The sequence below is a fragment of the Styela clava genome, chromosome 14 (genome assembly GCF_964204865.1).
Source record: "Styela clava chromosome 14, kaStyClav1.hap1.2, whole genome shotgun sequence".
In the NCBI taxonomy this organism is placed as follows: Eukaryota; Metazoa; Chordata; class Ascidiacea; order Stolidobranchia; family Styelidae; genus Styela; species Styela clava.
This window is the reverse complement of record NC_135263.1, coordinates 4,956,033-4,971,844: the sequence shown is the minus strand read 5'-3', so window position 1 is coordinate 4,971,844 and position 15,812 is coordinate 4,956,033. Positions and strand designations below refer to the sequence as shown.

At 34.9% G+C, this 15,812-nt stretch overlaps 1 protein-coding gene across 5 annotated transcripts in view; it reads left to right on the top strand.

The window, feature by feature from the left end:
- The window catches only part of LOC120341422 (calcium-transporting ATPase type 2C member 1-like), a 42,181-nt gene extending 27,578 nt beyond the window's left edge, over positions 1-14,603 (top strand). For all 5 annotated transcript variants that reach the window (XM_039409922.2, XM_039409924.2, XM_039409926.2 and 2 more), the window contains 17 exons: positions 79-234; positions 732-876; positions 1,602-1,668; positions 2,491-2,615; positions 3,143-3,240; positions 3,763-3,948; positions 4,857-4,961; positions 5,361-5,517; positions 6,322-6,492; positions 7,183-7,331; positions 8,221-8,387; positions 8,740-8,808; positions 9,298-9,414; positions 9,795-9,942; positions 10,676-10,771; positions 11,714-11,855; positions 12,424-14,603. In XM_039409922.2, coding sequence (XP_039265856.2) covers positions 79-234; positions 732-876; positions 1,602-1,668; positions 2,491-2,615; positions 3,143-3,240; positions 3,763-3,948; positions 4,857-4,961; positions 5,361-5,517; positions 6,322-6,492; positions 7,183-7,331; positions 8,221-8,387; positions 8,740-8,808; positions 9,298-9,414; positions 9,795-9,942; positions 10,676-10,771; positions 11,714-11,855; positions 12,424-12,545 — 2,220 coding nt within the window. In that variant the 3' untranslated portion in view covers positions 12,546-14,603. The remainder of the gene's footprint in view (positions 1-78; positions 235-731; positions 877-1,601; positions 1,669-2,490; positions 2,616-3,142; positions 3,241-3,762; positions 3,949-4,856; positions 4,962-5,360; positions 5,518-6,321; positions 6,493-7,182; positions 7,332-8,220; positions 8,388-8,739; positions 8,809-9,297; positions 9,415-9,794; positions 9,943-10,675; positions 10,772-11,713; positions 11,856-12,423) is intronic.
- The last annotated feature ends 1,209 nt before the right edge of the window (positions 14,604-15,812 follow it).

The following is a 15,812-nucleotide window of genomic DNA, read 5'->3' as shown; positions in this document are numbered from 1 at the left end:
TAAAATCTTCGATTGCTCAGTTTCCCCAATGATTGGTTTTACAAGCATCTCAATACCATGAATCTTTTTGTTTGACAGGCTGTTGATCTTCATATTGATGAAAGCAGTTTCACAGGCGAGACTGAACCAGCTGTTAAATGCACTGGTATACCTGAGAAAGACAATGTGGATGGACTTGCATCTCGTGATAACATTGCTTTCATGGGTACTTTGGTCAGGTGTGGCAATGGAAAGGTGAGAATATTTTTAGGACGTATACTAAAATATTTATTTTAATTTTGATGATTTAGTGTAATGTGATTTAGTTTCATTGTGAAATGTTGATATTAATTGTCTCAATTATAGAAAATGTGTTTTTTGATGGCTCTAGTTTTTAGTATTTACATATAAAGCAAGCCCGTGCAGCTAAGACACATATTTATCGATTTCCTTCATTGTACGTTCAGCCAAAGCCTGGCTAGTCCTGACTTGATTGTGGTATGATCTTTTTTCGAGGTAGATTGATTCATTTTTATGCTTTTGATGAATGTTTGCTCAGGGTGAGGTCACCAAAAATAACCCTGAAAAGAAACTATTCATTCAAAAATAACGTTGAAAGTGTTCATGCAAGGTGGGAATCTACGATACTAAATTACTTGAAAGGGGCACAATTTGAAATCAAAATTCTTTAACAATATTTCTGATTAACGTCGTTAAATTTTTAATTCTTAGCTAATTTTTCATTTTTACAGGGTATTGTTATAAGTATTGCGGAACATTCAGAATTTGGCGAAGTGTTTCGAATGATGCAAGCTGAGGAATCACCTAAGACTCCATTGCAACGTAGCATGGATACTTTGGGGAAAATGCTTTCTTTCTATTCTCTATGTATTATTGGTAAGTGAGTGAGCAGTGATTAAATAATTTGATTTCATGCCCTGCATATGAAACTTAGAACTGGTTGCTTTAATAACTATTAGCATGACGGTTGAGAGGCTGTGGTTCACGATATTTTTTGGCCATCTATTGTTTTTTTCACTTAGGATAAACATGAAAAAATCCTATCTTCATCATAACTATCAAACAATGCGACAAATATGTCTGTGCTGTTTTTTTTTATAGAATTACCTCCCAATACATTTTACTGAATTGAAAGTTACATCATTCTAGCACAGGGGTGGATTAATTCCGACCAGCTGAAGTGCTCTATCCGACCTACTTGTGCCTGTATGAATTACAACTATAGTTTTTTGTCAATAAAAATTTGCGTTGAAAATTAAAAAAAATACAGAATAGTCAGCTAAAATATAGACCATAATTCTCGACGTATTATCTGCACCTGGATATAATCTGCCACTTTGTACACCAGCTGTTTGTTGTACATTATCTGTTACGTCAGGTATTTAAAAATAAACTGTTTTTTATTCATAGTCTCATATTGAGTGTTGAGTCTCCGGCCCAGTAACCAAGTCTATAATCTGTAACTGGCCCACTCAGAAAAGTGATTGCCCACTCTTTTTCTAACAGCTTCTTTATTCACTCCCTAGATGCTAAGTTCTTGAATGTTACTCTTTTGCAAATTACATTATCAGCATGAGTTATAATTTCTGTCGATTTTTCAGGTGCAATCATGATTTTAGGCTGGATTCAAGGAAGACCTCTATTGGACATGTTTACTATTGGAGTGAGGTATGTAGAATGAATTAATAATGGGGGTTTTCGCTAACTTTGACAAGATTGATTTGGTGTTGTATAAGTATAGACTCCATTATCAGCATAACAATAAAATGATTGATGGGTAATTACAAAATCAGAAGAGCAAACAAAATCGTAGATAAGGTTTAAAACGTACAGAATACATAAGAGGGAAGGTTTTGCCAAGAAGTGGTATGTGTTCACTCACCTACAGTTATTAAATTTGTTCACACACACTCACCCGCGCACACACAATCAGAGAGATATTATAAAGTAAGAAGAAAAAAATAACATAGTAAACAAAAACGAAAAAATGAATAACAGTTACTTGCCACACCATATTAAAAAATTTATGATGGTTGCCACTGCCAAATTTTTTGTCATCCAAATTTTATTGTACCATGAGTCACATTCACAGCTTGTGATTATTGTAATAATATGCTTATTTGTTTTAATCAATCCTTAATTAATTGTTTGTTTTTTTACAAGTTTTACACTAGAGAAGTGGTTCCCAATCTTTAAAGACCCCCCTCTTATCATTACAGTGGTATTTATAGTGTTATTCTGATTGGTAGACTCTGAGATTGGTAAATTCCATGCTCAACAAAGAGAAAACATCCTGTGATATGAACTTATCAAGCAACGAGACTATGGGAGAGCTGGGAGTTTTCTTGTACCTATTTCGCGCCTAGCATTGTGGCCCCCTTGAGGGAGCACGTGCCCCAAATGGGGAACCGCTTCACTAGAACATGTTGATTGAAACCTTTATCTATCCAACGTTCAAAATTTTTCATTCAAGTCATTTTTTCTTTACAGTTTGGGAGTTGCTGCAATTCCTGAAGGACTTCCGATTGTGGTGACAGTAACATTAGCACTTGGTGTCATGAGAATGGCAAAGAAAAGAGCAATTGTGAAAAAATTACCAATTGTTGAAGCCTTAGGTTTGTAACAAACTAAGAATTTCAGTTATAGTTTATATTCAAAATTTTAATAAGTCGAATAAAGGGGGATAGCTCTTTGCACTGATGGTTACTCGAACTTCACTCAATGATTAGTTGGTTCTGATTGAGTGGACGTGGCCTTACTTTGAGCAAATTACTGCTACAGGTTTTTTACCGGGATCTTCTCTAGCACATAAATAGTTAGGTCTTTTATACTGAATGTTTTATGTTTTATCCAAGACGTCCATTAATTAAAAAAAATTTCAAAATTTCAAAGGGAATTTATCGATACAATATATTGTTTTGGTTCTCACAGATGTATTAAATGAATTAAAAATAGATAAACAATTACTGGTTAAAAAACAACAAACAAGTTTATTGAGAGCCGACTTCATAACAAATTGAAATTGTACTTTATGGACACCCTGTATATATTAGACAAATCATGTAAAACAGTAGTCCTAATGTGAAAAAGGGGTTTATAATTTTTCAGCCTATCTTGATCACTAAACTATTTTATATTCTAGGATGTGTGAACGTGATATGCTCAGATAAGACAGGAACATTGACAAAGAATGAAATGACAGTGACTAAGTTGTTCACAACTAATAATGAAATTGCAGAGGTGTGTTAAATTTTTGTAGTTAATGCGTTAGACGAACGATGATGCCATCACAGGTTAAAGTCTCTGTTAAATCACATGCCCATCTCATTAAAATATGTGTTTGCCATCAGCGAGTTTTTGAAATCGTTGCATGTCTTTACTTAAGCAAAATAGTAATAGTTTTATGCAGTGATACTTCGCATACATACAATTACTATTGAGCAACACCTCAACGCTAAATATGAGATAAACAGTGAAATATACTATAAATTAGAGTTAGTAACTTTCTGGTTTTTAATTGAAAAAAGTGAGTGGCCCAAGAAAATTTGCAGGCGACCCAGTTTTGGGTCGCAGGTCATAGGTTGGGGAACACCCGAATCGATAAAGACGAAACGGAAAATGACGGCTTTTCCAAAATAAAGTAGCATTTTACATATCAGTGGATGCTTAAACAGAGTTGTTTAAAGGGGCTGAAACCTATGGGCAGGAGGTCCCTGAGACAGTCCCCGAGTACCAATAAATCTTGAGTAAATTATGTTTTAGGTATCTGGAGTTGGTTACAATTCAGATGGGTTGATAACAGTAAATAATGATCTTGTAAATCGTCAATCTCATCCTTGTGTTGCAAGCCTGGTGGAAGCAGGAATTGTTTGTAATAACGCAACCATAAGAGATGGTGGCCTATTTGGACAACCAACAGAAGGAGCTCTTGTGGCTTTAGCTATGAAGGTGAATTTTGTATTTTTTTCATTCTACACAAAAGCATGCTACATAAATCAGGATTACGATTGAATTTATAAAATGAAAAGTGTCAGATTTAAATTGAATTAAACATTTCAAATAATTTAAAAAAAAAATCTTTCATCAAAGCATTTTAGATTACTTACGTATATGAGGTCTGGTATAGTTTAGTACCACAAGTACTCCTGGTGGGCATAGCATAACGATTTTGCTCATGTCATTCCTAACCCCCACCTGACTATGTCACTTGACTGACACTATGGAAGGCTTTATTACGCTACTGGAACATCGTAGTGACGTTATTTTCAGGTGACGTAGTCAGTTGGGGTTAGGAACGACTTATGCAAAAATTGGTAAGCGAGGCCAACTTGAAGTGATTATGGTACTAAACTATACCAGATCCATATATGCACAGATAATTTGAAAAAGAAGCCATAGGGATTCTTTTATCTAGATATTAGCACATGTATATCTGGGTAGATCTTGAGCCAAAGTTTTCTTTAAAGCAAATTTATGAAACCACTTGTTGTGAGCTATAATATCTCATTTTATTTTTATTTTTTTATCCAGATCTTATAATATAAGTGTACCTCTATCATTTTTAATTGCTTAAATAAAAATAAAAACAGTTAGCTAAATTTGCAAATAGAATAGTGGTGAGCCCTGAGAAACACCGTAAAATACATCTGGGTACATTGGAATTTTTACTAAATTTTTTGTTTAAAATTTTAAATTCCTGAGACACATTTAATTTCAACTCCCATAAAATATTTTGGCCAGCATGATATGTCGAATGAGTTTCATTTGGCTAGAATTCCCTCAGTCCTCTGCTATGCTTACACCATCCTTACCAATCGAATCAACTAAACAAAATCTTACCAACTTTTATTACACAGCTTGATATGGAGAGAATCAAAGATACGTACGATAGAATATCAGAACAACCCTTCACACATGAGCAGAAATGGATGTCGGTTACTTGTGTAAAGAAAGGTGATAGAGTGAGTATGGAATGTATCTACTTGGGCTGTTATTTTGGAGTAGCGATATTCCTAAGTTTGACACTAACTGATGAGATGGACTTGACTTTCCATGTCCTCTTTGCCTGTTTACAGTATCATTGAGTATGGAGACAGGGTAGCTCAGTAGTTCCGAATGCATAGATATGGTTAGTGAAGGACTGTAGACTATCAAAGTTTCGTGGTTAATGAGATATTCATAATCAGTCATATCAACATGTTTGCAACTAATTTTCTACTAACGCTTCTGTCCCATCTCCAGATTATTTGAAAGAAAGACATTGTCGTCAGTAGTATTCTACTGATTACTGTTGTGAATAAACAATAGAAAATTGTTTCGTGTTGTTGCATATTATACCACAATCCACCTTTTTGTTTTAGTCATCAACGCCAAACCTATTTGTCAAAGGAGCAACTGAGCGAGTTTTGAAACTTTGCACAACTTATCAAACATCATCTGGTGACCAACCATTGACCATGAAAGACAATCAAAGATTTCTTGATCAAGCAACTAGCATGGGTTCCACTGGACTTAGAGGTGGATTATTATTCGCTGTTTAACCGTTGACTGGGTCGACAAATAAAGTACCAATGTCTAAATCTGGGGTGGGCTAATTACCTTCCATGGGTCAGATCCGGCCCACCCTTAGTGTTTCATCCGGCCCACTTATGACCGCTAAAATCATGACTCTAGTTTCAATAGATATAAATTTCCTTGTAACTATCTGAAAATAACGTCATCCCAATTGTTACATTGTGCTTCTTATTATGATATGAACGTTAGCCTAGCTGTTGGACTAGCTTTTTTGATTAAACTGTTTTTTATTCATGGTTTTTCATGTTTTTTTTTCATGAGTTTTGAGCTTTTGGCCCAGTAACCAAGTCTATCATCAGTACCTGACCCACTGAAATAATTACCCAATACTTGTCTTAATTAACCAATAATTAAATGCGATAGGCCAAAATATCTTGTTTGTAAACTGGGTGTGGTTGTGAAATATTGATAAATTTGCTATCAGTGCGCACAACATCATTATACCTGTTAAAGAAACGATACAGAGTAAGACTGTTGAAAACAAATCAATATTCAAAAGCATTTCATATTAGGTATGTCCTATTCAGTTTGTCATGTGATCAGATTGCATGGTCAGGTTGTAATAATTATAATAATTTTATATTTCACATGAAAAAGATTTTTTCCTGAACGTGCTGTAGTGTAATAACTATCATGTTTTAATTGAAACAGTTTTGATCGCCGGTAGTGGTAATCTGTTTGTTATAGCTAAAATGGAAAAAACTTTTTTATTTCGCCACAAATGAATTCAACGTATTATATTAACAGTGCTAGCCATGGCTCGTGGAACAGAGGCAATGAATCTAACATTTCTAGGACTGGTTGGAATTATCGATCCACCTCGGCCCAGAATGCAGGAAACAATTCAGATTTTACAAACTGCTGGTATCAGAGTTGCCATGATTACTGGTGATGCAAAGGAAACTGCTCTGGCTATAAGTAAGATGATAGATTGTTTTTTTTTTAATGGGATAGGATTTTTATTGCAAATTTTGACGCTCCAGAAGCATGTGTACCAATATGGAGGTAACTAATTTTGTTCACCTACTTTACATCAAGTTGTGTAAAGGGACTGAAACCTATAGGCAGGGAGTATATACACTTGGCTAACACAAGCATTCCCCGAACTCGTAATAGAATTTCAATAAGGAAAATCGGTATAAAATTATGGTCTAACCCTAACCTGATACACATACTTCGGGGATATCCGAATTTTTGGGAGGAAAATTTGAACAGAAGTCATATTTGGTGAAGTATATCCTGTCATTTGGTTGCCGGTTCAGATAAAAAATATGGTCATTGAATTACTGAGGTATAAGTCTTGTTGAGCACATGGGCGTGTCTGAATAAAATCTTGGAATAAAACCCCATACCCACCACGTCGCTCGTGGAGTGATAAATCGAGCTTGGGATATTCTGAACAAGCTTTTTTTTTTATCTTACTTACTGAATATTAATTCTGTAATCAGTTTTCTTCAAATCAATTTTTTTGTTCATTATTGTTACTAAATAAACTTCTTTGTATAATTGATATACAGATCCTGGTCCGAAACATTAAAATACGCTGTGAGGAATAGTTTCAGTTGTAAGACTTGTAACAATTTGTTCCTGTTATTTATTTATTATTAGGTCGACGACTTGGTATGCATGTCAGTGGCAACAAGTGTATGTCAGGAGAAGAAGTTGACTGCAGTGATGTCCATTCTCTCGCTGATATTTTGCCAGACATTTCCGTCTTCTACAGAGCAAGTCCTAAGCATAAACTTAAGATTGTGAAGGTCAGTTTCATTGTTTGTTGAATTTTAAAAAATGGGTACTCTGGTAGTATGTGCACCAAGACACCTACTACGTTCCGGTGTCTGCCATCTAGGTACACATACTTCAGGAGTACCAAAAAATGTTGGTGATTCATGGGGATCCTGTGAAGCTGTAGAATTGCTGTTTTGGTCGTTTTCTATCGATATTGGAGTCAGGGCAGGAATCATATTTTCAAACTCCCTGAAGGTTAAATTCTGAATCATTTGCACTGTGAATTCCCAAGTTCGAATATTCAGAGTTTTATCAGTAAAAATTTGAGTCAAATTCATTAGTGCAAACATAAACAAGCATATTTTAACTATGTTTGTCTGAAGAAGTTTAATCTCGATCAGACAAAACGTTACAAAAATACATTCGTGTTAGTGTGTAGGATTCTTGAATCCGACATGATAAGTCAAATAAAAATTTATTATTAAAGTCAATAACTCAAACAGACAGAGCACATTCTCAAAATAGCATCAAGAACAGACAGTCCTTTTACAGCTGAATGAACAGTATTTATACTACTCACCAGTGAGGCATGCAATAAAATAATGACATGACAGTAATGATTACTGTAAACAAAAAAATAGCTATCACGATAGACTACAGCATCCTTGCATTATGCACACACATATCTACTTGTGCTAAGGCATACATTGAAGTTAGGCAGTTAGTGTTGCGTAACCCAAACTGATAGTTACTCTTGAATTGCAAAGAAGAGTCATCTTTATTCCTGCTACAGCATCCTTGCATTATACACATACAGATCTACTTGCACAAAGGCATAGAGCAAGAAAATGTAATTAGTCGCACATAACTGATATGTGATGTGTACGGTAATTTATAAATCAATTTTTACTCTTTCAGGCTCTTCAAGAAACAGGCAAGATTGTAGGAATGACGGGGGACGGAGTGAATGATGCTGTTGCATTGCGTAAAGCTGATGTAGGTATTGCCATGGGAACAACAGGAACTGACGTTTGCAAAGAAGCTGCTGACATGATTCTTGTGGACGATGATCTGACTACTATATTGTAAGTAGATGTTTTAGTGGTGTCAATTTTTGTCATTGCTTGATAATTGATGCCATATTGAAATTTAAAAAAATTGAGGTGACTTGCTGATGCTTTGTAGACTGCCTGTCATTCTTCAAACTTTTTCATATACTGCGGAATATTCTGTGTTCTTACATCTGGATTACAATTCACGTTATATATTTTCCGCCATAGTCCTAATTGGATTGAATCAACATGTTTGTGTCTCCCCTTGCTCCTCTTTGTATGATTTCGATGTACAATGTGCTTAGTAAGCTCTTTAGTTTCGACTATATTTCGAATAAACTGCACTCTAAAGCTAATAATACATAAACTAATATCTTAATTTCAGATCGGCCATTGAAGAAGGCAAAGGAATATTTTATAACATCAAAAATTTTGTGACCTTTCAGTTAAGCACGTAAGTTGAATTCTAACTTTGTTGCTTCTTATTTTACTTATTCAAAACACAGCACTTTTACTTTTAAACTCTAATCTAGCGGTTTTTGAATTTTCATGATCTGTGATTACGGCTCACAGAATATATATTGAATGAAACAAAATAGAACTGCAACATACGTTCGTCACAAAAACCAGACCTAGTGTGACCAGACCTAGACTTGATCACCAGATGTACTAATATTATTATGTCATATACCAAATATAAAGCGTAGAATATAGCAGGTTTTCATGGACATTTTATTAAAGACTTTCAACACTTGAGACCCTCTGCTATTCATCAAAATAACCGTGTTTTGTTTTATCAAGTTTCTATCATTAATTTTGTTTAAGATGTTCAATAATAAAAAGCCAACGAGAGGAGGTAAAAAAAAATGGACCCAGTTTGAGAACCATTCACAAAACTATTGAACTCATAACTTGCCGAATCTCATTTTAATTCTTTTTGCAGGAGTATTGCTGCTTTATCATTAATTGCACTAGCAACTGCATTCAGACTGCCTAATCCATTGAATGCAATGCAGATATTGTGGATCAATATTATAATGGATGGCCCTCCTGCACAAAGGTAGGTTTTTTTTTTTCGGGTTTTATTATTCGATTTGTGGAAATGATGTAGAAATAAATATTTATTCTGGGATAGAAGAAAGCCAATGAGACGGCTTGTGTGGTTAACCACGGTCCCGCTTCCAGTTACCAGTCCATGTCGAGTATGGGATAAGTTAGCCAGATACCCATTTTAGATGCATGGCCCTGTCGCATGTACCACACTTTAACCATTCTATTCTTTTCATAAACTCCTTAGTTTCGTATATCCGTGGCTAATTGTCTAACCAATTTTTTTAAAAATTAATTCATTTTTTTAGTTCATACCTTGACTTTTTATAAGGCCCTATACAGAAGTTTCATCTAAGGTTTTACTTACTATGAACTTGGTTTTATTTTCAGCTTGGGAGTTGAGCCAGTGGATCCAGATGTTATACGACAACCACCTCGTAAGATGAGTGATCCTATATTATCAAAAGGATTGATTGGAAGAGTTTTACTTTCTGCTACGTTAATTGTAGCTGGAACATTGGCTGTGTTTTGGTTGGAGGTAAAATTAACTTTGATACTTGGTATTTTATAAATAGTGTACAGTGGACTCTAACTCCCGAGTTTAGGTTGAAAAAAACTTTAGCTCAAACTCCCGACTCTTTTTTTAAAACGTTTGACCACAGTACCAACTCAAAGAAAATCAAATTTTGATAATGGAAACTTTGGAATATGCAAGTCTTCTTTATCAGACTTCGTTAATTAAGAATGCTGAGTAAAATCAATGATTTATGAGTTTTAGTAGGAAGTTTGGACTTATCAACCTTGAAAGTCCGCAATTCCGACTCGACAATGGGCAATTCAGAATTTTGACTCGACCTCAATGAATTTCAAAATATGGTTCTTGACTCTGTCTCCATTGAACACATGCTAAACTTCACCTCACAGCCAATGTATATCGTTTAAGGTAGTTGATAGTTAATTTTGCAGTTGACCTTCACTTGGTTAGTAACAGTCGTGATATTGCAATGTAACATAAATACTGTGTAAGAAAATACTATCAATGTTATTCTAATTTGATAATTCATCAAGAACTTGGGATAATTTGCATTTTTATAAACCTCTATGCAAATCCTTGTTTAAGTTCTTATTTTGTCAACTATTGAATCTGCCGGTCGTTCTTGATTTATTAATTATTATAATTATATTGTGCAGGAAGGGTTGCAGTCATAAGTATTTTGTTTAGTGTTAAATCCCTTATGTCAATGTTTGAATTTTTGTTTTTTCTATTCCAGATGAGAGATAATGAAATCACTCCACGAGATACAACAATGACTTTTACTTGTTTTGTATTTTTTGATATGTTTAATGCACTCAGCTGCAGATCACAGGTATTATTAGATTATTTTATTTCAATTTATTAGTCTTGAGTTATTTCCTTCCCCAAAGCTCTCTTCCTGCGTTTGTTAACCCAGACTAGTTCACATTTTGCGTCAAAACAATCAGGATTAGGATTTACATATTTATCCCGGGGAGAAGAAAATCGATAAGACGGCTTATTCATATGGCGGACCACGACGTCTAAACCGGTTACCAGTCCACGTCGGGTATGAGATTAGTTAGCCAGTTTTCCAAAGCATGGACTTGGTGGTGGAGGAAGCTGTAACCGACCAGCGGTTATGTTAACCACCCTACGGCGCCGAGGAGTCCAGCAATCCTCTCGCACATAACAAACTCAGCATGGGATGCGAACCCACGCAGGGTAATCAGAGGTGCAGTGACGAGTGTATTCCTAACGGTTAGCACGATGCGCCACACCGCCGAGCTGTAATCAACTGGTTTTCTTGCTCAACAGGATTCTATTTTGGATTCAATATACCCCACCAAACTTGTTGATGCCAACATAGTTACAAAATATTTATCTGTATAGTATTTTCAAACAAATCAAGAGCAGAACTTCCACCATGCAAAAAATTGGGTGAAAATAAGGAGAGTTTTTGTTTAAAAATAGGTGCCATTTACTAGTCTGTGAATGCTATATATCCCTTTTCATTGTGAAATTGGGGAAACTCCCCCAAAATAAGAGGGAATTCCTCTCAAATTCTTGCCTATTCTGGAACTATTATGGTCACGTTATGGTCACATTAGCTTTATACTGTAGCTTTATGCTGTAATATGCTCAATACCTAATCTTGGCGCCAGTTCATATATATCTCTCGCAGTCAATTTTTAGCCAAATATGTGCTTATATGCGGTTTCACTGTTCGAAATTCTGTTTTTTTTTGCAACATAAATTTGCAATATTTTGATTGAAATCAAATTCTTTATTTCAGAAAAAATCTATTTTTAAAATTGGATTCTTCACAAATCGTGTGTTTTTATTTGCTGTCGGAGCTTCACTCCTCGGACAAATGTTGGTGATTTATTTTCCTCCCTTACAAGCAGTGTTTCAAACAGAGGCTTTAACTATTTATGGTAAGTTGGTATTTTGTTAAAAATCTTGTCAAGCGTAGTCGTTTACTAAACTTGTTGAAGTTTTTGTAATGTTTAATGTAAGATGGAATTCAGTGGTTCTCAAATAGTGGGATGCTCCCCACAAGGGGGGCGTAGACAGTTTTTTTGAGGGGGCGTGAAGCTAAATAATTGGATTTGATCTTGCCTGCCCTATTTGGGATATTTACATATTCTTTATTGTTTAGAGATTGTGATTTGATCCTCGTATTTTCAACATGTTTTTTGAATAAAACATACTTTCGCGCTATAATCTGTTATTTGTAGATTATTGTTATTTAGTTATTTTTGAGGTGGGGCACAGACTTGGCAAATTCTAAAATTATAAAACGAATTTTGGTGTCTGGTACTTTTGTGGTCACGGTATGGTTACATTAGCTTTATACAAAACTTCAAAGCGTGCAGCAATTTATTTGTGACAAATAGTTGAATTCGTAAATTTAAATGTGTTGCTTTTAAAAAAAAATTTATTTATATTAGTAGAATGTTTCTCTAAAGCAAACTTATTTATTGTTAACATTTTATTTTTCAGATATTTTGCTCTTACTCGCGCTTGCATCAACAGTATTTATATCCTCGGAAATTATAAAGGTTTGTTTACCAAGCTACAAACTCGCTAAAGTACAATCTAGTAAATTTGGATCATATGTGTGAGTGGAATCTTCTGAAATTTGTGGCATCTGGATGATGCCATCTCTAAGTTGATGCCACTGCCAGATGTACTTGGTGCATTTTACTTCAATGCAGTAAATCAAGAATGCTTATATAGCATGCCAGGCTATGATTCTTTAGAAACACCAGAAACATGGATTTCTCAAAACATCCCACAACCTCTTAAACACCTAAACACTGCAGTTGTTCAAAAAAAAAGCCAGGCAGTGGCAAGGATGAACTTGTACTAGAAATCTAGTTAGTTTAATTGTTCAAAACAGAGTTATTTTGCTGTTATTGTCAACAGCTCTTATTTACCACTGTGGTGCATTGTCCATATCGACTCTAAAACTTAATAAAATTCCATGACTGTTTACCTTAGATATGGCTTCTTTTTTTCACTGAGTCTGTGCTTATGAAATGATCAACTATTTAGCCATGCGCATAATTACTGGTATCTGGACATATGTTATTATTTAGCAATTTTAGTGTTTTCAATCTTCCTTGTGGTATCAGTTTTTGTGCTTTAACAATGAATAATCTGCTCTGGTACATACAGCAATACTTGTAACTTAATAGACTGAATTTCCCTGTTTGGCACATCATTCCCAATTTTAACTTTTGAATGTAGTGCTAGAGTTTAATTAATTTGAAATAGGTGATCTGTATGTCTGTAAGTCAGTAAATAATAATTAGCGAAAGTACTTGATTATTTCATGAAAAGAACTTTTTTTAATAATTTTTGCTTTAAATTGTATTTCTTTACAAAACTACCATTATTCAAGATTTTATTTCAATTTATTAATAAATTATTTTACGTTTCCATTTTGGCATTTCGTTTGTTGTGGGAAGATGAATATATTTCTAGTACAATTGTTCTGTTGTCGAAGCTCTGTGCAATACTGCAGGTCCGATCCATAAAAATGTAATAAACAAATCTGTTCCATCCTATTTATTTACCTTGAAATGCTCTTTGGTTTTCTGATTTTTTTTCTTTGTAGAGTTAGTGGTGAATTTGGCTTCAATGAAATTTGAACATTTTTAGAAAAAGTTGTTTTTAGGGTATAGTCCATTTTTATACGGCTAATTAGAAGAGTGTGTTCCTAGCGACTGTGTTCCTTTCTGCTTTCCTGTTAATGGATCCATATGCACTGACTCCAAGGATGTTGTAGCAAGATTCAAAATGGCCATATTAAATGGTTCAAAGTCTCTCTTCAGACTACTAAACTGCTTGTTTTAGGAAGTTTGGCTTTGGTCAGATGAAAATTTTGTGAGAATATGAAAACTTTTGAATCGCTTAATATCATTTTTTTCATAACATTCTTAGTTTACAAGCAGAATGATAGAGGCAAAATCTTGATAGATTAGAAATTGAAACCAGAATGTCTGACTATTTGGAACGCAGGCTACATCGAACATGAATCATGAGGCAATATAATATATTATATAGCATTAGATCAGCGTTTCCCAAACTGTGTTCCGCGGAGTCTCTTCCGAGGGTTCTGTGGAAATGCAATCAAAAATTTCAAGTACTTCTGTCGGAATCAAATTAAGAAACAAAACATTTATAATAAATGCAATATGTAAAATATTTTATCATATTTTAGTTAGGTTTAACACAATTCTGTTAGTTTTCGCTGCGCATTTGGCAACTCGTCACGGCAAACCCATTGGGAACCGGTACATTGCACCGTTTTTCTATATCAATTTTACCCTTTCATTTTTTGGTGTTCCGCGAGGCGAGATAAAAAGTGTAAGTGTTCCGTGGCCGAAAAAGTTTGGGAAACGCTGCATCAAACAACGGAAAGTAGTATAAAAAACAAAATTTGCCAGAATTTCATCCACACTAGTTTCCACACTTTTTGTATGAAAAATATTTTAGAAGTATACCAGGCAAAAGTGTTATATTTTCTTGTTATGATCATAGATTCCCATGTCTGGACAGAGTGTTCTATCATCGATATAAACAAGAATTGATAGTGAATTTGATGGAGGTTGGTTTATTTTGAGCAATATTTGTTAATTTTTCCATATCATGGTTTTACACGAAATGTCAAAGAATTTTTATGATTGACAATGAGTTTTGTTTGTTTGGGGTCTGTCATGTAGATAGAACGACGGGATTGGGTGCATTTGTTTGAGGTCCCCCAACATCGCGATTGATGGGTCATGAGCCTAGCAAGTTTTAAATTTATAATCCCCAGTAGAAATGCCAATGATGACACTTTGCCTTGAAATAGCGCTAAGTTTGCACTTTCTGTGTGTTTTAGGAAGGACTTAAAAGCATATTGTTTAAATCAGGGGTGTTCATGGGCCATATAACCAACTTGAGACATTTAGCTTGGATGAGGTCGGGTTGTGGTCCACAGGCTGCCTGTTGCACACCCATGGTTTAGATAGATTTAATGGGAATATACACTCGTTGAAATTTGTTAGTCATTCAGAAAACGTATGAAAAGCTGTATTATAGAACATTTCATAATTCAAGTGACACTCTGTTCTGTGATGCCAAAGAACTCATCCTATACGGCAGTTTGTGTGAGTAAATATTAGATGACAGCTCCCAACACTTCTAGGTTCTAATGCCCCCTGCTTGATGTCAAACTAAAGTTACTGTAGATGTAAAACCTTCAAAAACAGGTTTTGAGATTTAGAAATTGTGAATGTATTTGAAAAGGGGTTATTCAGAGAGGCCAATGCTTTCTTGGTTAGGCTACTAAACAAATTAGCAGTAAGTGTGGATCGGCCTTCACAGTAAAGCATTTATAAGAGCTGAAGAAATATCGGTACTCTCGTAATATGTGTACCAGGTTAGGCCATGATTTTATTCCGATTTTCCTTATTTTAGTTCTATTATGAGTTCGGGGACTGTGTTAGTCAAGTGAATATACATACCCCCTGCCGATAGGCTTCAGTCTCTTTACACAACTTGATGTAAAGCAGGCTTACAAACTTAGTTACCTCCATATTGGTACACATACCGGTAATTGTTTTGTTATTCCCAGGGAGAGGAAAGTTACTTTACAAGACTTTCTGATCACATGGCAAACAACCGCCTCTCGTCCCTTCCCAGTTCGTCAGGCATGGGAATAGTCGATTAACCGCTTTAGATGTGCGAACTCAATCATAGAAAATACTGTATGTAATAGACCAGAAATTACCTGAGCCACCCATTGACAATACCAGAGTCTAATTCCAGAGTTTAAAATAAATTATCTGATGTTCGAATTGCATTGTCGAATTTAACACAGACTGTGTGCAAATGCTATC